Source organism: Dioscorea cayenensis, chromosome 4, assembly GCF_009730915.1.
Source record: "Dioscorea cayenensis subsp. rotundata cultivar TDr96_F1 chromosome 4, TDr96_F1_v2_PseudoChromosome.rev07_lg8_w22 25.fasta, whole genome shotgun sequence".
Lineage (NCBI taxonomy): Eukaryota > Viridiplantae > Streptophyta > Magnoliopsida > Dioscoreales > Dioscoreaceae > Dioscorea > Dioscorea cayenensis.
In genome coordinates, this window is record NC_052474.1 from 15,541,038 (window position 1) to 15,562,916 (window position 21,879).

A 21,879-nucleotide genomic window follows, 5' to 3' on the forward strand; every position below is an offset into this window, starting at 1 on the left:
TTACACTAATTGTTTTTGGTTTACTTTCATTATAAAATGAATTTAAAAAAAAAACGATGGCCGGCCTGTGAACCGCCAAATTCCAGCTAGACCAGCCAATTTATGGAGGTGGGCCAAGCTTGGTCGTCAGTGACTGTGACTCATTGGGCCCGAAAAAGCCGATCTACACAAAGTTTTAGTCTAGCACTAAGTGGATCTTAATTTAATTTGTTATATTATTCTAGTGATCAAAGCTTGGTTGTGACCCTCTTCCAAGTGAGTTTTTTTTTAAATGACCCATACAAAGAAGGATATTTCAAAGCTCATTGATGCACAATCTCGGGACATTAAGATAGGGCTCACAATTTATTTGTGTTTTTGAACAAAGAACTTCTTTTGCATTGCTTATGCTTTTATTCATTGATTCGAGAATAATATTTGATGAGCTAAATTGATTGATGAGGGATTGTTATTTGGAGCTTGTGAAGCAGGCATCTCAAACACAAGAAAGGTATAATAAGCCTCCTATTTTGGATGAAGCAACTTTATACTATCCATCCGTGAGGGGAGAAAAAAACACATGGTGTATGGAGTAGGATCCGAGGGATTTATTTTTTATCCTCGGTCATTACAAAGCTTGTCTACTAATACATTATCTGTGGTAGTACAAACTGAGATCAGACAATTGCATCAAATTGCTACTCAGTTACAAGATAATAACAAAGAGTTTCAACAGAATCTGCGCGAGATGAGAGAAGAAATGGACCAATATCATGAAGAGATGATGCACAAATGAAGGACATGATGGCACATCTCGAGACAAGGATCTTCAACGCTCAAAGTTTACTGGCAGCACTCATAGCCATTTAATGACGATTATGATGTTGATCATCTAGATGACCAGTAGTTTTATTTGTTACTTATCAGCATTTTGCATTGAATAAATTTGTTTGGACAAAATTAATGAAATTATTATATGCCGATACATTTGGTTGAAAAAATTTATTGCAGCAATTGTATTTTGTATGGATTATTGAAATACAATTGTTATTTTATTATTTTTTTGTGGTGGAAATTTTGAAATGGATTATAAAGTGAATTTTTCTATTTCTAATGTTAAAAACTGATTTAAAAACAACAAAAAAATGTTTCTAATCCATTTCTAAAATATGAAACATATATAATTCTATTTTTAATTTGTTTCTCAATTCGAAACGAATTTGCAACAAATTTAAATTAGAAATGAATTAGAAATGGTTTTTTTTTTTTTAGAATTTAGCAACCGACTTGATTCCATTGGTAATCCATTTCTAATTTCATAAATGGACCACTACTTCCGTTCCTAATTAAATTAGCAATAAAAATTTTAGGAAGTGAAACACTCCATTTCTAATTTGGTTCCAAACTAGACTGGCAGCAGATTAAAAACGGAAATTTTCTTGTAGATCAAAGACAACTACCACTATAGTTGGTGATTATACCAAGTTGACAATTGCTTTGATATTCATTACTAGTCATTGTGGATATTTACGAAGGAAATATGGTGTTGATTTTGATATATAATTTTTATGTTGTATTTTGTCAGAGAGCTTTGGATTTAAAGATTTTCAAAAGTATAAATAATAAAATATTAAAATATAAAGATTAGTTTACAAATGTTGGAAAATAGAAAAAATGTAAAACAATCAAAAGAATTGAATGGTATCTCAATCACATTAGATATACAATGTGATCTTCGCTTATGGAAATTAAAATTTCAAATGCTATAAAAATATTTATTATTTTCAAATATATTAACATGTCAAATGCTTTCTATTTTTTTTTTAATAAATTGGCTAAAAATATTTTTTTTATTTTTATTTTGTATTGTACTTGAAAGGTTTAAACTCAACATCTCTTAAATATAAGTAATGTAGAGAACTATTAGGTTATACCTTGATTTATATCTAAAATTTTATTTAGGATTGATTTTTTAATTTATTTTGAAAATGTTGAAAAAAAATTATGGACATCTTTGAGATGGAACGTAGTTAAAAATGTTGCAGGGTTAGTCAAAGACGAAAAAACAATCAAAGTTTGAGAATGGACGGTCCAGATGCGAGCCATTAAAATGAGGGCAAATCCGTCATCTGGGGTTCGCCATTGAAACCCTAGAGCACTGCTATATAAACAGTTGCCTGAGTGGCTCCCGTGAGAGAGGGACAGGGAGAACTCAGCGGCGAAAATGCAGATCTTTGTGAAAACCCTAACTGGGAAGACGATCACTCTCGAGGTTGAGAGCAGTGACACCATCGACAATGTCAAGGCCAAGATCCAAGACAAAGAAGGTGCTCCTTTGATCCTTCTTGATCTCCAATCTTTCTCATACTTTGTTTGGATTCAATGCGTTTTTTTTTGTTGTTTCAATATATCTTGAATTTTTTCTTATCAGGAATCCCTCCGGATCAGCAAAGGCTTATCTTTGCCGGCAAGCAGCTCGAGGATGGAAGGACACTGGCGGACTACAACATCCAGAAAGGTAATTTTTGGGGCTTCCGTTTCTTTGGTGTTTTTGGATTTAGTTTACTTGATTTTCTGATGTAGTTTTGTTCTCATGATTTTGTGTTAAAGAATCCACTCTTCATTTGGTGCTGAGGCTGAGGGGAGGTATTATTGAGCCGTCGTTGATGGCTTTGGCCCGGAAGTACAACCAGGACAAGATGATCTGCAGAAAGTATGCGGTCTTTTCCCTCTTTTTTATATCGTTTGATTTTTTGAATCCTGTTTGTCGATTTAAACTGTTTATCTTGCTCGCATTATAATTAGTTTGATGAATTCTATTTAGAGCTTTAGAAGGTATCTGATTGCCTTGTGAGGCTCCGGGCAATATTAAGGGACATAAGTAGGATACTGATAGGAGACTAAGGATAGGCAATTAGACACTGTCTGGTGGTTGAAAAATCTCTGCTTGTGACATGTAGTAGTTGAGTATATATGATTAACCTTAGTTTGCTTCCTTTGTATTCTAGGATTTTTATTCTTATATGCATTTCTGTATGCCTGTAACCTTGATTTTAGTTTAGTTAATCTGTTGGTTCACCTGGTTTAGTTATTGGTAATGCTAATTTTAGTTTACAGTTTTAAGATGCTTGGTTGATTTCTGTTACTCTTGTTGAATTCTCAATGGCGAGCCTAGTGATGTCTAAGGTTAAGGTTTGTTTTGTAAAATCATGATTATTTCTCTTTCCATGTATCATGCCTACCCTCTATGGGGATTTGATGAATTGATACCAGCACCGTAATGAAGTTCTTTGTTATTTAATACCTGTTTCAGTTGAGTGACTACTGATTTCTGTATAGTGCTGGAGCATTAGGGAGCTTTTGGGTACATTTGGGATGTTCTTTTGGATTCACTTAACTTCTCATCATATGAATTGTCCGAATGATGGCATTTGTTAATTCAAAAAACCTAATGCTCATGGCTGATGTTCTTGTTGTTGTTCGATATGCGACACTCGACTAGTGCCAGAATACTGTTTAATGTCTAATGGTTCAAAATCTTATTATTACAAGCATTTCAGTCAGCAGTTCTATGGTAGCTTCTATATTTTGTTATTTGCTTGGTTCCCAGATTCAGCATTTTTTTTTGTATAATAGGATATTGTCATGTGTATATTGAACTAAGTTACTGGCAGGAATAATGAAATTGATTAGATGTGCGAAGGGGATGCTCTCTAATGAGCAAACATTTGAGGCTTATTTATATTCTGACCTGCAAACATTTGAACACTAATTATTTTAGCAACATCAATGCACTTCTATTGCCCAAACTATCTATCTCTACCAGGCACCCCACCTTTTGGTTTTTGAAGTATATATTGTTCTAGTATATCATGATTAGGTTGTTTATGATATCAATCCAGCCATGTCCCTGAAGGTGACTTGTTTGAACAGTGAAGAATTGTTCTCTGAGTTATTGTTGTCTGCTTTTGGTATTGAATGTTAGAAGACCTGATGGCTGGAATTAATGAATTGGATGTGTGAAGGGTTGCTTTCTAGTGAGGTTGCTTGTGCTTATTGATACCTTGACATGTTATTGTTTCAAAGATGATGAGGTTGAAATATTTAGATTAGCAAGTGTTTGCTTATTTAAACACAACTGTTGAGCTTAGTTTTACTTCAAGAGATTGTTTATTTCTTGAGTTTTTGGTTATTTTTATATTTCAAAAATAAGTTTGCAATGCTTCTCTTGCTGTTTCATGAATATTTTATAAAAATAGAATTGAGAGCCATCATGGATGCCAGAACTATGCATTGTTGAAATTTCAAAGATGCAAGTCATGATATAAATTCCCAGATGCCCATTGGCTTGATAGCTCACTGACTTTTGATGAATGAATCCATTCTCATCACAGAATGCTGCTTAGGCCAATCTCATCTGTTTTGAGTGTGTTTTTGGTCCATGATCCTTATTTGGTTCTTCTATTTGCTTATCATGCAACCATGCTCTTACATTTGATAATTTGGCCTTGGTTGTAAGAGTATTCTTTTTATATGTATCTTATTAAGTGGTGATCCTTTTAATTTTTCTTTTTAAATTGTATTTATCCTCGCTGCCAGGTGCTATGCACGCCTGCACCCAAGGGCTGTGAACTGCCGGAAGAAGAAGTGTGGACATAGCAATCAAGTAAGGCCACTAACTTTCCTTTATTGAAGGAGGTTATCAGTCTTAAACATGTTTTAGAATCAAAGTTTATTTCTAGTTTTTCTAATTTTCCAAAATTATGCAACATGTGGGACCATTTGGAAGTACATGCAAGATTTTTTTTTTAATCAAAACCTGTTTCTTTCATGACATGAATGATGGCATATGTATGATTTCTCACTCATTTGAAAATTATTGCATTTAGTAAAGATGACTGCTCTTGCATAGAGACAGAACCTTCCTGTGTGAAGAAATGATTTTTCATTTATCATCCGAGTGGCGTAAAAATTTGCTAAGTTTATGTTCCTTCATGAATATGTGTGCCAAGTTAACAAGTCCTTTATTTCTTTTCCCAGCTGAGGCCTAAGAAGAAGATCAAGTAAGCAATGATGCCCGTTGCCAAGCTACAGTGGATCTTGGGTTGCCCTGAAGCCAAATCATTATTAATTGCTAGCTTGAAAGTTATCATTGTGATTCAGAGCTCTACTTAGTTTGCGCAGCACTCTAGAGATCATCATTAAACATGTTTATTTTTTTCCATCTTTGCCATATTTGTACTTAGAGGTACTAAGTATTATGTTTATCGGCTTAGTAATGAGTTCTGTTGATTTTGAAAATTATTGTTTTGTTTGTTTGTTGTGCTACACTTGTTTGTCTGTTGTGCTACATTTGTTTGATGCTAGAGATGTCAATGGAGGCGGAGATTTAGTGGGGAATACATTTTCTATTCTGGCTCTGAATTTATAAGTCCATACCTGGCTCCAAGTACAGGGATTTTTTTCCTCACCCCCGCCCTTGCGGGGGGATTATTGGGTTTAGGGTTTTTCAGGGTTTTTGGGCTCCAATTAATTTTTTTATAAAATTAAAACAGTAGTATTTATTTATAATGAAATTTATAAAATATTTGTTAAAAGTTTCGGAAAAAATATTTGATAATTAAAAAGCATATGTTAAAGGCCAAACACTAGTATATAATCATATGAAGAGATGTCAATGAGGTGGAGATTTATTGGGAATATATTTCTTTGTTGCGGTCCCGAATTTATAAATCCATATTTGGCCCCAAGTCTTGCGGGGATTATTGGGTTTAGAGTTTTCTGGATTAATTTTTTTATAAATTAAAATACTAATATTATTTATAATGAAATTTATAAAATATTTGTTAAAAGTTTCATAAAAATATTTGATAATTAACAAACATATTTACCAATATGAGTAATTAATATGTTAAAGGCCAAACACTAGTATATAATCATCATATGATATTTATCATATTATATATATGTTGAAGGTTTATGGGCTCAACACTAATGCTTATTTAATTATTAGTAGTTTGTTAATTAAATAAATGTAGAGTTTTTTTTTTTCAATTTTTAATGTAGATATTGATAACATAAAATATATAATTATATATATTTTTAAATTAAACATTAATATTTTGGAGCCGGCGGGTATTCTCGGGCCACGACCTCCGAAAATATTTCCTGCCCCGACCTCGCTCCATGTTTTCCATCAGGGATGGGCCCATTGAAAACCCTATTCAATGCCTTATTTTTCACCTGTAATTTGAGTTTTAAGGCTCTTTTAGCATTATTACTCTGAATTTCCTTGGGCATTTTAGGAACTTGGATGGAATTTGATGGGATAATAAAATCCAAAGTTCTCATTCTCTTATGTTTTATTTTAATTAACGGAGATCAAAATGGCTTCAACTGCCAAGTAAAGCATGATTCACCGTTTTGTAGCTTTAATTTTTTAGAACAAATATAACTGAAAAACTATGTGTTTTTAAGATCGACAAGATTAGGGTAAATTTTTGGGTTGGTCATCGAACTTTTGCTAGTTATCAGTTTGGTCACCGTAATTCAATTCATATCAAAACAGTCACCCAATTTTAATTTGGTTTCACCGGGCAGTCACTCTGATAATTCCGATCTCAAATTGCTGATGTGTCAACCGGAGAATCCTGGTCACCATCATTAAGTCTAGTCAGACAGCTTATGTGGCATGCTAAGTCAAGTTAGTTCTGCCATGTCACCATAAGTCTGCCATGTAGCCATCTTCTTCAAAGGTGAAAGTATGTAAGGTTGAACCACTTAACTCCACTCCACATTGTTGTTGTTCTTCTTCTTCACCTGAGCACCAAAAAGACGTGGTTTAGCTGTCGACAAGGGAGGAGGCCAATAGCCAATCTTTGGTGGTGCGAGATGTCCGTCAACTGGGAAGTATGACAGAAAGGAGAGGAGGCGCCGATGTATTGTAAGTGCATATTTGGAAACCCTAACACTAATGCACTTCTTCCTGCATTCTCCGTGAGGTGTACATTGTAAATATGGTGTTAACTAAAGTTAAGGTTTACATCTATAGTTAGGGTTCTGAATTTTTGTTTTGGGGTCATCACCAAGTACTTTGTTTTTTGTTGTTATGTTAACTTATGAAAGTAATGCTTTGGAATAGTTAGGGTTTACATCTATAGTTAGGGTTCTGAAGTTAGGGTTTACATCTATGTTTTTTGTTTTGGTTCTAAAATTAAACTCTCTGTAACTTAGTTTTTTGTTATGTGCGCTTTTGTTCTATTTCTAACATTTCCCAGTGTTAAGAAAGCAAATTTATAATGAATGGTGGAAATCTTTAATTTATCAAAGGTTTTAATGTTAAAGTGGATGATTATTTTTGACAATTAACTGCAATGTTAGTTTACTTCTAGTTTTTCAGACTAATCTCCATTTGATGTTGTCAGATGATCTTGATTGTATATTGTGCACATGCAGTTATTTTATTGTTTCTTGGTGTTGATGATATTCAGTTTGGCCAGATGAATGTTTTTTTGCCTTTTAATACACCAATGCAAGATTTATCAGAAATATTAAAAAATAAAACAAATAAAAAGAAGTTCTTGTTAAGTCTTTGGTGGGCCATGAGTGTACATCTTTGAGTTGTAGATAATATTTGCAGTAAATGCATCAATTTGGTATGAGGTTGCATTAGTTTTATCCCATTGAATACTTGTGCAATGTACATTATATTTAGTGAAATTAAACTCTGTAACTTAGTTTTGGAATATGTGTGCTGTTGTTCAGTTTCTCACATTTCCCAGTGGATGATTATTTTTGACAAATAATTGTAATGTTAGTTTACTTTTAGTTATTAGACTAATCTTCATTCAATGTTGTCAGGTGATCAAGTACATTTTGTTTTGTTGGTTGTATATGATATTTGCAGTAATGGAGTCCCCACATTTTGTTTTAGTAAAAGCATCACACTCATGATTGTCTATTTTTTTCATGCTACATGGGTTCTTCATTGTCCCATTGTAGTGGTCCACACTCATGGGTTCCCCACATGCATGGGTTCTCACACTCATGGGAAAGTAAGCAGGCAGGGTGTCAAAATTAAATGCAGCATTTGTGGCCAGTTAGGGCACAATAAAAAATACAATGGTCATGAAAAGAAACAGGTAATTTAATTAATGCCATGCTTTGTTGTTGATACACAATCAATTAATTTTACACATGTAACAGGCTTTACATGGGAATTCAACAGGACAACAACAGGCTTCTCCTAGTGAAGGCTGCACGGACAATCCAATGGATGGGATTGATTCACAAGTTTTGCAAAAGCATTTCCAAATGGTAAATTGTCCTTTTTCATAGTTAGTTGTCTTTGTTACAAAATTGTTACTGGCACAATTAGTGGTTAAGTGTAAATTTTTAGGTTGATGCATTGAATGTGGTCACACAAGAGTGCTCAGAGGTAATCAGAAATAAATTTTATACAATAAACATAGTGTATATGATACAAATTATATATTGAAACTGTCGAGATGCATGTCATAGGTTCATGGTTTAAACATTGGGATTCAACAAGAAGCAATGGTAGCGGAAGATCCCCAGTTACAGGTAATGAAATCTAATATTTAAAAAACAACTTTGCCTTGAAAAAATCCTGCTCATTCTATGGGAATGTTGACGATGCAGTTGATTGATCCCCTTGACATGGCATCAGTCAGGGCTACAATGAATAGGAAAAAAATATCTACGGTTGGTGGCAAAGGTACATCCACAATTCCTACAATAGATGCAGCTCAACTGCAACAACCTAATGCGAGACAACAAGGTCAACAAAATGAGAAGGGTAAAAGTCTAAGAAACAAAGGAGGAGTGTGTCCCACAAAAAAGAGTAAGGCATGGATCCCTCTAGGAAGTTCATATGGTGGTTCTGCTGTATAAAGTGGGTGTTTTTAGTTAGAATTGCAGAGCAAAAACTTTTCTTTTTTGTATTGTAACTTTCATATAATTGGAGTTGTAGTTGGGTTTTTTTGCAGTTATTCCATCTTGGAAGTTGTTATGTTTTTTTTTCTGTGTATTTTGTGAATGATGACTTAAGTAAATTTTAACAGGCAAGGTAATATTAATTCAGTAGTACTTTTTTATTATTTTGAGTAGGGTAAAACTTTCACACTTTGAATGAGAAATTCACATATTATTTTGGGTACTTTTTTTCTCTATTATTGTTTTCCACCTCTATTATACCTATATACACTTATACATTTTAAAAGAATTGTAGGAATGTGTATTTCAAATATTGCCATCATGTCTCCAATATGCAAGAATGTGTATTCAACCTTATATCAAGTTGTAATATAATATGGTTGTAAATTGATATACATACATGGTTGAAATACATTATACCTTCAATCAACAGCCATGGGAATTAATTGTTGTGTTTTTTCCCTAATTAATTAAGACATCATCCAAGAATTGAGCTTTCTTTCAATATGGAATTTCATTGAGTCAAGATATTCATTTTACCAAAGAATAACTACAGCCATTGTATGTAAAATCTCCATCGCGACCGGACCAGATTCAACCATTATTCCAAAGCTCTTTTCTCCTCCACAATCTCATCCTTGTGTAAGTGCCCTAGATCTCCCAGAAGAAATCTCATCCTTGTGTAAGTGCCCTAGACCTCCCAGAAAAAATCTGCAAAAGAATTCTGCTGAATCCTTCATCACGACCAGATTCGACCATTATACCGGAACTTTTTTCTCCTTCACATCCTCATCCTTGTGTAAGCGCCCTATTCCTCCCTGAAGAACTTTGCAAAAGTATTCTTCCCCCTTGAAGATGATGGCGTTAAAGAAGAAGGCTAAGTGGCAAGCTTACGATGACATGGCAGAACTAACTTGACTCACCATGCCACATAAACTGTTTGACTAGACTCAGTGATGGTGACCGGGATTCTCTGGTTGCCACATCAGCAATTGGGATCAGAATTATCTGAGTGACTTCCTGGTGAAACCAAATTAAAATTGGGTGACCGTTTTGATACGAATTGAATTACAATGACCAAACTGATAACTGGCAAAAATTCAGTGACCAACTCAAAAATTTACCCACAAGATTAAGTACAGTTTTAACATCCACGGGGGAACAGGAAACAATAAAAACCCTTCGAAGCTTAATTAATTGAATGCAGTAAAATCCAGTAGATTATGCAGTTGAGTGCATCCTCAGAGCTGATGGTTTGAAGAAGCATATAATATCTAAGTAGACGTTTGAAAACTACCATTATTGACAGCTAGAGGTTAAATGAGAAGGCCAAATGCAACTTGATAATGGTGGGGGAAAACAGGTTCACTTCAAGCTTTTGCCGATATTGAACTTCAACATCTCAATGGTGGGGATATCAGTCTTGAAAGACTTAGAGAGGATGTTTTCATCTATTCCAGTAGCGAAGACAGTTGCGGGAATCGACACTGTGCCAGCATTTGCACTTCTAAAAGCAGAGATCACAATGGCTGGATTATGACCACAGATCTGATAGTGAATGAGACCTGTTGGGAACACAAACATGTCCCCAGGTTGAAGAGTTTGAGTATATAACTTGTTTGCAGTGTCCACAAAACCCACCTGAAGAGAACCCTTGACCAGAAATAGAACTTCTGCACCACGAGGGTGAGTGTGGGGAGGATTGACAGCACCTGAAGGGAATTGTAGTACAGCGTAGGAAACACTTTGTCCATCAAGGACCGGAAACTCAACCTTCATGACCTTTGAGACAGTGAAAGCCTCAGGCGGGTCAGCTTCGAACAAAGACTGCAACCTGGTGTAGGTGAAGTAGTTTGCACCAACTATGGCGGTATTTGGTGACAGGACAAAGTCCGAGATGATATCAGGATCACCTGCAAACACTGCATGAGATATCATTAAGGTGAGTAAAACTACAACTAGAGCATGTTCGCAAATTTTCAAACCCATAGAGGAGAGAATCTTGTAGCTCGAATAGGTACTTGCATATATAAGTTACTTTTTGTTGGAAAATACATTGGTAACTCCCCTAGTTCTTTGGCTTCATGTGATGCTGAAGCAAAAGGCAATTCTTTAATCACCTACTTACACCACAAAAGACAAGCAAATTATTAGGAAATAGTAAGCTTGATATATGCATCTCAGAAATTCTAACGGTTCCAATGCTAAGCAATTTTCAATGCCTAAATTCCAAAAGTATTAATCCCTTTGAAGATATGACAATACACCGACAGAAACAATAATCAACGTAAGTAATGAGTGATAAGATCAAGAATAAGCATAGTTATCTGCATGTCCTTGAGCTGCTTATGCTCAAGATTTCTTAGGCAACTAATACATTGAACCCAGGCATAACAACAGAATTGGTAGCAACAGATTGGCGTTAGCATAGAAACCTCTCTAATTTGAACAATCTGACTCACCGAAAGATAAATGCCTTCCTAAAGTGTTTGATGCTCGCCCACTAGTTTCTTCATGATAATCCTTGAAAGAATTGATCATTGAATTGAAGATAGATTGTCTAATCCTAGAACAAACTACGGATCATATATGAGAGGACGTAATTAGGTTGTATCCTGGTTTAAATTTTATATGTCTGATATCCTCAAAATAAGAAGGGCTTTAGTCATAAAACTGACGATAATTATACATTCAAATAAAATTTTGTAGTGAAATCAAATATACCTTCAAGTAAAAATAGCGTTTCATCACCAATAGTCTCCACAAGAGCAGGAACCTTCCTTGAAGTGGTGAAACCTGTTTGCATCCCGGAAAACAATCTCTCTTTGGGTGATTGCTGATATTAACTTCATAAATGTGTGACAGTCACCACAGACTCTAAGATTCTTAATGATCCTAATAGTTGTACCCTCAGGTGTAGCAAGAAGACCATATGCAGTCGCTAATTTCTCGCTGTGAGTGTACAAATACGCAGCCTTTAGTTCTTCATCAACATCATGAAGCACAAAATTTGTATCAGGAACATAGCCGGCGAGCTCCAATTTTTCACTCAAAACCTTTAGCATTTCATAGATTTCCTTTGACCGTGGATGGTTCTTATCACCAACTCTAAACTGATGGATTTCATTATTTATCTCAATCCATGACCAACCTGGAGTCTTCTTCACTCTCATGCTAGTCATAAGCTCTCGCATTTTGGCCACATCTTCCCACCGACTGAATTTTGCATATATATTGGAAAGCAGCACATAATAACCTGCGTTTCTCGGGCAAAGTTCTAGAAGGGCTTTTGCAGCCTTCTCTGCAAATTGTATATTCCCATGGATCCGACACGCACCCAAGAATGCACCCCAAAACCCTTCATCCTTTTCTACAGGGGTATTCTCAATCAATTCTATTGCCTCATCAAGCCGGCCCGCACGACCAAGAAGGTCTATCATGCAAGTATAGTGCTTCACATCAGGTTCTACCAAGTATTCCCTCCACATTGAATAAAAGAATCGTCTTCCCTCATCAATCAAACCAGCATGACTACAAGCATACAATATCGAAACAAATGTGATTCTATTCGGTCTAATCCCACTTTCCAACATCTGAGGAAACAGTTCAATAGCCTTCCTTCCATGCCCATGAATTCCATAAGCTGACATCATAGAACTCCAAGTAATGACATTCTTTTCATTCATTCGATCGAAGATCTCCCTAGCAGCATCCACACTCCCACACTTGGCATACATATCAATCATCGCAGTCCCTAAGATAACATTCAATGAGAAGTTCCTCCTCCCAATATACTCATGGACAATCTTGGCCTTATGCATAGCACCAAGTTTTGCGCAAGCGAATGCAACCGTCACCATCATTACCTTATCAGGGACAATGCCACTCTCCTGCATCCGATCAAACAAGACTAATGCCTCCCCTGGATTCCCACACTCAGCATACCCAGCAATCATCACAGTCCATGACACCAAATCCTTTGTGCGCATTTTATCGAACACCTTCCGTGCATCCTCCAAAAACCCACATTTCACATACATATCAACCAATGCCGCGGCCACAAACACATCCGACTGCAATCCAAACTTGTAAACAAGATGATGAATTTCCAACCCCATTCGCACAGACTCCGTATCACGACAAACCCTAAGCACGAAAGGAATGGTGAAGTTATCAGCACAAGCCCCAGACCTAACGAATTCCCTGAAAATCTCCAAACATCTCAGATAATCACCAGTCTTAGCGAGACCGCCAACCATGACACTCCAAGAGACATTGTCGCGGTGATCCATCCGGGAGAAGAGCGCGGATGCGTTGTGCAAATCCTTGTGATCGGCGTAGATGTACATGAGCTTGTTTGCAACGCCGAGGTTTCGGATCATGGATGTGGTGATGGCGTAGGCGTGGACGCGCTTGATCTCGTTCCGGTGGCGGCATTGGACGAGGGCTAAGATGAAGGACCTGGGGTTGAGGGACTCCACTGGTCTTATTGAACTACACACCGAGAAAGACCTCAGTGACTGCTCACAATAACTAATAGCTAGTCTGGGCATGGTTTTTGGCTGTTTCAAGAGCGACCTTGTAACTTAAAAAAGATATTTTTGTTCTAGGGTTAACTCAAAACAAAAATTAAAATGTTAATTAAAGTGAAGCTTTGAATGAAAAGCTGACTAGATGCGTTGCTTTCCAAATGAAGCATCGTCCGCTATAAGCTTACTTGATGTTTGGTTTGGCATTAGAAGAGCAGAGAGTGGAATCAAAGGTTGGCGAGAGTGAGATGGAGTTGGGCCATAGTGTGTTTGGTTCTCGAAAATGATGCAAGTGCCTCACTCTAGAGGCTTCCATATGTTTGGTTTATGGAAGTCAGTCTAGAAGTGAGAAATACCACTTCTGAAAACTTTTAATTTTAGGCCTGACCACGATTTAATTTTGGTTCAGTTTTGGTTAGTTTTAATTCAAAACTGTCGGTTCCGATTTTATAAACTATAGAACCGGAACCTAATCGTAGGTTCCAGTTCTTGGTTCGATTCCAATACGATTCTAGTTCCGGTTTGGTTTCAAATAATTTAATTTTGATTAATTAAATATATAAAAATTTATATTATATATATTTTTTATTTAAAAAATAAAAATAGAACGGGAACCGGTGGTTCGGTTCCGGTTCGGTTCAGGTTCTGGTTTTCAACTCATAAGAACTTTAACTAAAACCTTAAAGTTCCGGTTTAGAACCAAAATAGTTTTTACGGTTCTTGTTCAATTCCAATAGTGACAGTTCTGGTTTAGTTCTACGATTTGAACCGAACAGGGTCAGGACTAACTTCCTTATTTTTATAACATTAGTTATGTTCATTATTTTTATGTGTTTTTTTTTTTAGAAATTGATTAAGGACTAAGTATAATTGAATGTTTCAATATATATATAATTGAAAAAAAAAATGGTAAAAGTTAGAAGATGATGAATAGCGGACCTAATTCTCATGTCCATGTGAGTACCTTAGTTAATGTTTTGCTTAGATTTTTTTCAAATTTGTGTTGTTGTTTGTGGCATTAGTTCTATGCAAGTTCATGTGTTTTTCTTTGGAAATTGATTAAGGATTACGTATAATTTTAAAGAAATATCTACCAATAAAATGCAGAAGAAAATGAATAGTGGTTCTAATTCTCATAAGAGTATAGCCCTCTTCTTGCTATACTGCATCAATATATAATTATAATAGTTTACTAGTGTTAATTGGTTATGGCCTTCTTAATTGTCACAGAATCCAATGCTTATTTGGTTTTGTTCTTTTCTTGGTCATTTGGCAATTATATCTCAAACAAAGTTTTATGTTTTTTCCCTTGATTTTAGGAGGACGTGGCTGTAATTTGATTAAAGTCTTGGAGCTACCATTATCTACAACAAGCCACTAGTATGGAGTGATCACGTGAATATAGAATTATTTTCTTGTAATCAATTCTTATGTTGATTGTTTATTTAATTGTGATGCTTAATTTTGTTGTTTGTGGAATAAGTCACATGTGTTCGTTTGTGCAATGAGCCCTTGTGAATTTATAGGTGCTAACCTTGTAGAAGAAAATAAAAATTATAGATTCTGAGACCAGTCAGTTGTGATCCCTTGTCTATTTATGCTTGTCTTTACTGGTGCCAATGCCAGTCACTTGTGTTGTCTGAACCTTTGTGCAATAAGTGCAAGCTCATTTTAGGTGTTTACGTCATGCCTTGGAGATGTTGGTGGTGATAGTTCTTTGGATCCCACGGGACAGATAGAGCGTCACTTGATCCGTGCGGCCATTGGCTACGCACCGCGCACACCAACTCAACTTAAGTCCAAGGATCCCACTTCTGTACCCCTACAAGTAAAGATACAAGTAACTACACCCATTAGACAAATAAATAAGAAAGAGAAGAACTAATAATAAGAGAGAAAAACTAAACTCTCTATAATGAAGTCAATGTTACACCATGAGCCTTAACAACATGACCCAATCCCTTCACCCAAACTCCCTCTAAGGATGAAGGTAGCCCAATGTCTTAACCTCTCTAAGACTAAGGACCAAGGGATGCCCAATGACCCACCAAGGATCAAAGGATCAAGAACTCCAAGGGAGAACTCTAAGTTTGGATCACGGAATAAGAAAAGTAATGGTAATAATAAAAACAATAGTAATGAGAATGAGAATGAAAAATGTGTTTGGTTGAATAGAATAAATATTGGGAATGAGAAAAGTAGGATAGGTAATAGTATCAAAATTACTTTAATGCCCTTAATAAAGTAATGATATGTTAATATATAAAATAATTACATATAAATAAATATCTAGTTTTAGTAATTATTATAATTAAATATTTAGAATAAATAATTTATTTTTACCATTAATCAATTAAATAATTTACTTTAATTATCCTTTTAAATTTATTTGAAAGATAGTAAGTTTGTTCTAATTATTTAAATTAATGATTTTATTTAATTAAACAACTGCTGGGTAAAAGTGTCATACTTTAATTACCATAATTAAATATGTTTATTAACTATTTTATTTAGTTAAATTTACATAGGGGTAAAAATGTCATTTCACTTTAATTATTATAATGTAATATGTATATTAAATAATTCTTGTTAATTAATATTTATTTTGATTATTATAATATTTAAATGACTCAATTTATATTTATTATTATTTACTTTAACTATTATATTAGTTATTTAAATTAATGATTTTTATTTAATTAAAACTCAACTAGCGTAAAAAATGTCATTTTACTATCAATAGTATTCATTTCTCTCCATGCCCCCCAATTTTGGAGGTAATGAAATTCCTTTATTATACATAATACTATTGCCTACAGTACTCATTCCAAAGTTAACAGTAATATATCCAAACATGATTATATATTACTATTTATAATGAATCCCATTCCAATAGTATTTTATCCCTCAATCCAAACGCCTCTTTTGAGGTATAGAGAAGAATGAATAAAGAAAGAAAATAGTGCACAAGTCTCCAAGGTGCTTTAATGTCAAAAAAAAATGTTTTCTTAACTTTAAATTGTGAGGATAAGCTATGGATCTGGATTGCTACTTTAAAATATGGGGCTTTTCATTGTTGGGATTCCAGCGCTATTAAAAATACTTCTTCTTTCTATCGGGTTTGAGGTCTACTGGGTCAAAAATTAAAGATTGGTGTTGGATTAAAGAGTGTAATCCTAGTAACACTGATTTTATAAGAGATCCTTGGCTTTTTTGATGTTCCAATTGCTTTTAAACTGACTTTTGTCACATATTCATTTGGATGAGGTTGATGTGATTGATTGTGTGGGGCAGCCGACAGTTAATCATGATGTTTGCATAATTTTATTTGGAGAGAATGTGGACTGGTCACGTCTATGTAATTGGAGCTTAAACAGAGAGGGAATTAACTATTGGGTATAGACCCCGAGTGGGCCCAAATCCTCATTAGTTAGCTCGATATACAATTGGTTCAATGGTGACCAACAAGAGAAGGAAAATTGTTGGGAGGGTTGGCAAACGCTATGGAAGCTTACGACCATCCCTAGAGTGAAGGTGTTTATGTGGACAATGCTATATGGGAGGACTCCTTCTTTTTCTTACTTGTATCGGATGAACATTGGCCCACTAAGGGAATGTGTTTTCTATGGTTTGGAAGAGGAAACATATGAGCATATTTTATTGAAGTGTCAAAAGTGCAGAAGGAGCTGGACAATTATAGGTAAGTTTGAAGGTGTGGATGTTAAGGGGATTGACCATTTTACTGCTGGAGAGTGGATTACAAAGAGCTAGAATGCAAGTTGTGGGAACAAATAGTTCAAAGCTACGATGGCTTCTTGCATGTGGTTGCTTTGGAAAGCTAGATGCAGCTTGATTTTTAACAAAAGAGTTCCAAATTTTCATCAAATTGGTTACCAGGCAATTGCTATAGTGGAGAGCTTGAGCAGGGATTTGAAGCAAAGAGCAGGGAAGCTTACTTATTTTCCTTTCAATTTTTCCCTATCCTTATTTTCTGATGTAGCATGGATTGAACAGAACAAATGTTGTGGCATGGGTTTTGTTCTAATTAATGGAGATAATAAAATTCTGTCGGCACGTGCTAGTAGTGGAAGAGCGAATTCCAGTGTATAAGGGGAGCTAAATGTTTTAAAGGAGGCACTGTTGTGCTGCTTGGAGAGGAAGATACCTATAGAACATTTACACGGATTGTGCAAGCTTAGTGGACCGGATTCAAAAGGATAAGTTGATGGTGTCATGACATGGCATTGATCAGATTTTGGAGATCAGACAACTAATCAGTCAATGTAATAACGTGAGGTTGATTTGCATTTCTGGGGATTTAAACAGTGTAGCTGATCAAATCGTGAAGTTTTCCGTCCAAAACCCATCGGTTTCCCTTTTTCATAAGGGTCTGGAGTTGCCGAACTAGCTGGTGGAGGCCGCTTCTGGGAGTAAGCTGAAGTGCTAGGGATTGCCCTGTCTTATCTTTTGTTGTTTTCTTTATAGCTTCACGGGTATAGAGCTCTCCATCAGCAAAAAAATGTTTTCAAGGCGTGGGCAACTCTTTCCTTTAGGCTTAATTCGCCTCCACCTAATTTCAGACCTTGGATGCAAATTGGATTGAATGGTGAATTTTTTTAGGATACAATAAAGACTCTTGAGTATGGTATGCACTTCCAAACTCAAGCTAAGACAACAATGGCTTTTACAAAGTGAAAGTTTGCTTCTAACTTTTGTGCACTCAAAGAACAAAGCAAGTAAATTTGTGAAGAGTTTGTTTTTCATTCAATTGGCTTTAATGATGGTAGGATGTCATTTTTATAGGAATAAAGTGACGTTTAGTAAAAAGACACTTTACTTCAATAATGAAAGTTATTTAAAAAGACACACTACTTCAATACACCACTTCATTAAAGAGACACACCACTTCATTAATGAGATATATCTTTACAAATAAAACAAAATAATCTTTCATTAATTAATGAAATTACAAATGGCAACCTCTCATTAGTTATATTACAATTGGTGCTTATTATATTAGTGTCTTTTGGAGTTTTAATTACCCTTAATGTAGTGTTGCGTCTTAATGAAAAGGCATAGATAACTTCCTATATGACTATTCATATAAGGGTATGATTAATGAATACAAGATACACCTCTTCATTTTTAAAATCCCCTCACAAGAGATGCTTGTCATTCAATGGAATTATTAAGATCTATAATAGTTGCACAATATAATCAAGATATTGCTCTTAAGTAGTAAAATAGTAAGAAAGAATTGAATGGAAACCTAATAAATAGTAATTAACATTGAAATTGATGTCATTGGCTTGTTGTTTGTTGTTGTTTTATCAAAGTTTATTACCTATATGATGGTTTTCCATATTTCATAATGCACTAGATTAGTATCCTCCATGGTTTGTCATGTTTCAGGTTTCATATCTTCTATTAATTGTTTATTTTCACACTTTTCCTATAACTTTTTTTTCTCTTTACTTGTGAATGGTCTAGGCAATCTTATATGTAGATTGGTTGAGAGAGTCTAAGAATTCATCAAAGTGAAGTTCAAGAAAAGATTCCTACACTTTGTGTGTGTCACTCCTAAGCAGGTGTTTATGAAGATATTGAGTTCTTGTTTTTAATTGTTACTCCCTCCGTTCCTATTTATCTGTCACAAATCCATGTTTCTTTTTATCTATCATTTTCTAACATCAAGAAACATTTATTATTATTTTTCCAAAATTACCCGTAACATTTTAATCAATTCTTTTCTTTGAATTAAATATGAGAGAGAAATGTGAAGATATAAATTATGGGTAATTTTGGAAAAATAACTAATTCTTTATTAAATTTTGTGAAATAGCTAAATTTCTTGGTACGTGAGATTCGGTTAACCACGACAGATAAAAAGGAACGGAGGGAGTATTGTCTAATGGACTATGATGTTGAATGCACATAGTTATGTTTGAGAATTCATTTTGATAGAAAAGTGCATTAGAACAAATTTCGTCACCGACTTCCATTGCCACATTATCATAAGATTATTAAATAAAAATCATATCTATGTAACAATTATTTCTATCATCATTTGACTTGTGGTTACAAAATTGGAGTAATTTACTAGACATCATAAGACTATTAAATTAGAGTCATATGTATGTAACAATTATTTTGGACTATTAAATCACATTGCCATTTTTGGAATGATGATGGTGCAAATAATTTAAACCTTTGGGGAGAGTATAAGTATAATTATCAAAACAATTTACTGCAAAATCGGGCCAATTAAATAATTTTCATAAGGGCAATGTAGCCTTGGTGCCAAATGTCACAAACATGACATGAATAATTAATTTGAATTAACATGGTGGTTAGGCATCCTTTGGAACTTCAACTAGGCTTGTTCATGTATATTCTTTCAACAGTGATATGATTATTAATTAATTTGATGCTACAAATATCCACTTCTCTCTATTTATTTTTTATTTACTCCTCAACCATTTGATTTCGCTCATTGCATATTTCAAGTTCACAATAATTACTATCATGTTTGTAGATGGATAATTGGGTATCAAACGAGTGAGCAAAAGAGTATGCTTCCATGTTCACGACTGCCGTAGTTATTGTTTGGATTCTAAATCAGCAGTAGAACTAAGGGGGAAAGAGGGGACTTCAGCCCCCTAACAGCGGTGATACTCCTTCTCCATTGGAGTTTGACTGAGAAAGGCGAGAAGAATTGCTGATGGTGAAGCCTCCGAGGAACCATGACAAGCTAATGAGGCACAAAAAAATGGTTTAAGTGCTTAATTATTGGTTTAGTTAATGGCTTTCATGGAGAAAGAAGATGCATGATTCCATCATTGGATTTCACGCCATCAATGTTTGACATGTTCACATGGCCACATGAGACAAGCACCATTCCATTATAAATTTGTAGATTGTAATCACATTAAACATGCTAATCATTCATTTATTCTATGTCTGATTATACTTACTAGCTAATAAATCTTCATTTTTGTCCTAATTTTTCCCCATGCTTATTTTTAACTCATGTGTAAACAGTGAGACAGTTATATATAAATATAATACACACATTGACACACAAACAAAGGATATAAGTACTAAGGAGAGATGGGATTTAGGAAATTTGTGTGAATCTTTAAATTCTAATTAAAACTCAAGAAGTAGAGAGAGAGAGAGAGAGAGAGAGAGAGAGAGAATAAGAGTCCCGCATTCCAATAAGTAAGGATCTTAGTCTATTTACAATAAATATGAAAATACTTATTTATTTAAAATTATTGAAATTTTGATATATTATTGTTCCAACTTATTTGTTTAATTATTTCCATAATATGTAAATGCTTATTTATAATTAATAAATTTATGTGAGTGTGTATCTAAATTCTAACTAAACTAAACCTCAGGGATTGAGGAAAGGGAAAGTCTTTGAAGAGAAGGAGAGAGTTTGTCATTTCAACTAAGGACCTAAGGTGCTACTTATATTTTTTACAATACATATATAAATGCTTATTTATTTAAATTTATTGAAATTTTGATAAATTGTTATTTTCACTAGTTTGTTTAATTATTATCATAATATGTAAACGCTTATTTATAACTGATAATAAATTTAGGACATTTATGTATAAATTTGTACAGTTTTGTTTATTTGGCATATTATAACTTTGCTAATTTTTTTTTTTTGTTACCTTCGCCTTTAGCCCCACCCCCGTCAGACAATGCATCCTAGTTCCACCACTGTTTAAAATGAACAACTAGGGACGCTTACCCCCACGTAGATGCAATGAGCCTCCTATATTTAAATACTTGACTGAGAAGCGACATGTGGACCGCATTCTAAGAAGCGACAAAGATTATTGTGTCAGCTACCTTAGGATGGATGTAGAGCCTTTCATGTATCTTGCATCGATCATGCGTGATCGGCACATTCTCCATGATACAAGACATGTATTTAGAGAAGAATAGTTAACTATGTTCTACATACAATAAGGCACAATACAAAGAATAGAACTATGAAAGTCGAGTTCCCACGATCAAGGAGAACTATTAGCATGTACTTCAATGATGTTTTACGTGCCATTTGTCACATTTGAGATAATTTCGTACAACCTCCATGACATACTTGCCATCCAGACATAGAAACCAATCCTATTTGGTATCCATATTTTAAAATAAGTAAACACATGAAAGATTATAATCTTATACTACTAATATTTCTATAACTCATACACAATGAATTATTTGTAGGACTTTATTGGTTTGTTGGATGGGACACACATAGTGGCATCTGTCCCACCAAAAGATTTACCACGTTTCTGTGGGCGTAAAGGGCCAACCCAAAATGCGCTTAGCACAATAGACCCAGATTTAAAATTTACTTATGTGTTGACCAAGTGGGAATGGTCAGCGAATGATT

At 34.6% G+C, this 21,879-nt stretch overlaps 3 protein-coding genes and 1 non-coding gene across 9 annotated transcripts; 2 read left to right on the forward strand and 2 right to left on the reverse strand.

Moving 5' to 3' along the window:
• Window positions 1-2,145: 2,145 nt before the first annotated feature.
• Window positions 2,146-5,379, forward strand: LOC120259314 (ubiquitin-60S ribosomal protein L40). The gene is made up of 5 exons (XM_039266898.1): window positions 2,146-2,306; window positions 2,411-2,497; window positions 2,590-2,692; window positions 4,579-4,645; window positions 5,020-5,379. Exons 1-5 carry the CDS (start codon window positions 2,204-2,206, stop codon window positions 5,044-5,046), a joined length of 387 nt encoding a protein of 128 aa, XP_039122832.1. The 5' UTR covers window positions 2,146-2,203; the 3' UTR covers window positions 5,047-5,379.
• LOC120259757 lies at window positions 3,645-3,739 on the forward strand. The gene has a single exon (XR_005536309.1). It is a non-coding gene; the product is annotated as a small nucleolar RNA Z266 (small nucleolar RNA).
• A 4,920-nt stretch (window positions 5,380-10,299) lies between the features above and the next one.
• On the reverse strand, window positions 10,300-10,872 carry LOC120258727 (putative germin-like protein 9-2). Its single transcript, XM_039266168.1, has one exon. It carries the CDS (start codon window positions 10,870-10,872, stop codon window positions 10,300-10,302), a length of 573 nt encoding a protein of 190 aa, XP_039122102.1.
• On the reverse strand, window positions 10,734-13,734 carry LOC120258955 (pentatricopeptide repeat-containing protein At1g11290, chloroplastic-like). Of its 6 annotated transcripts, none has more exons than XR_005536043.1 (3): window positions 11,659-13,734; window positions 10,956-11,054; window positions 10,761-10,847 (listed from the first exon to the last, which is right to left on the reverse strand). XR_005536043.1 is itself a non-coding variant. In XM_039266441.1 (3 exons), exon 2 carries the CDS (start codon window positions 13,485-13,487, stop codon window positions 11,682-11,684), a length of 1,806 nt encoding a protein of 601 aa, XP_039122375.1. In that variant the 5' UTR covers window positions 13,488-13,496; window positions 13,652-13,730; the 3' UTR covers window positions 10,919-11,054; window positions 11,659-11,681. The 6 variants fall into 6 exon arrangements, 4 of the variants coding, with proteins under 4 accessions (XP_039122376.1, XP_039122375.1, XP_039122374.1 ...); XR_005536044.1 differs by lacking the exon at window positions 10,761-10,847 and adding an exon at window positions 11,397-11,500 and having other exon boundaries at window positions 10,919-11,054; XM_039266441.1 differs by lacking the exon at window positions 10,761-10,847 and having other exon boundaries at window positions 10,919-11,054; window positions 11,659-13,496; window positions 13,652-13,730.
• Between the last annotated feature and the right edge of the window lie 8,145 nt (window positions 13,735-21,879).

Coding starts and splice junctions, on each gene's coding strand:
- LOC120259314 (XM_039266898.1), top strand. CDS start 2,204: ATGCAGATCTTTGTGAAAACCCTAACTGGGAAGACGATCACTCTCGAG. Junction 2,307..2,410: donor CAAGATCCAAGACAAAGAAG/GTGCTCCTTTGA, acceptor TTTTCTTATCAG/GAATCCCTCCGGATCAGCAA. Junction 2,693..4,578: donor GACAAGATGATCTGCAGAAA/GTATGCGGTCTT, acceptor CCTCGCTGCCAG/GTGCTATGCACGCCTGCACC.
- LOC120258955 (XM_039266442.1), bottom strand. CDS start 13,487: ATGCCCAGACTAGCTATTAGTTATTGTGAGCAGTCACTGAGGTCTTTC.
- LOC120258727 (XM_039266168.1), bottom strand. CDS start 10,872: ATGATATCTCATGCAGTGTTTGCAGGTGATCCTGATATCATCTCGGAC.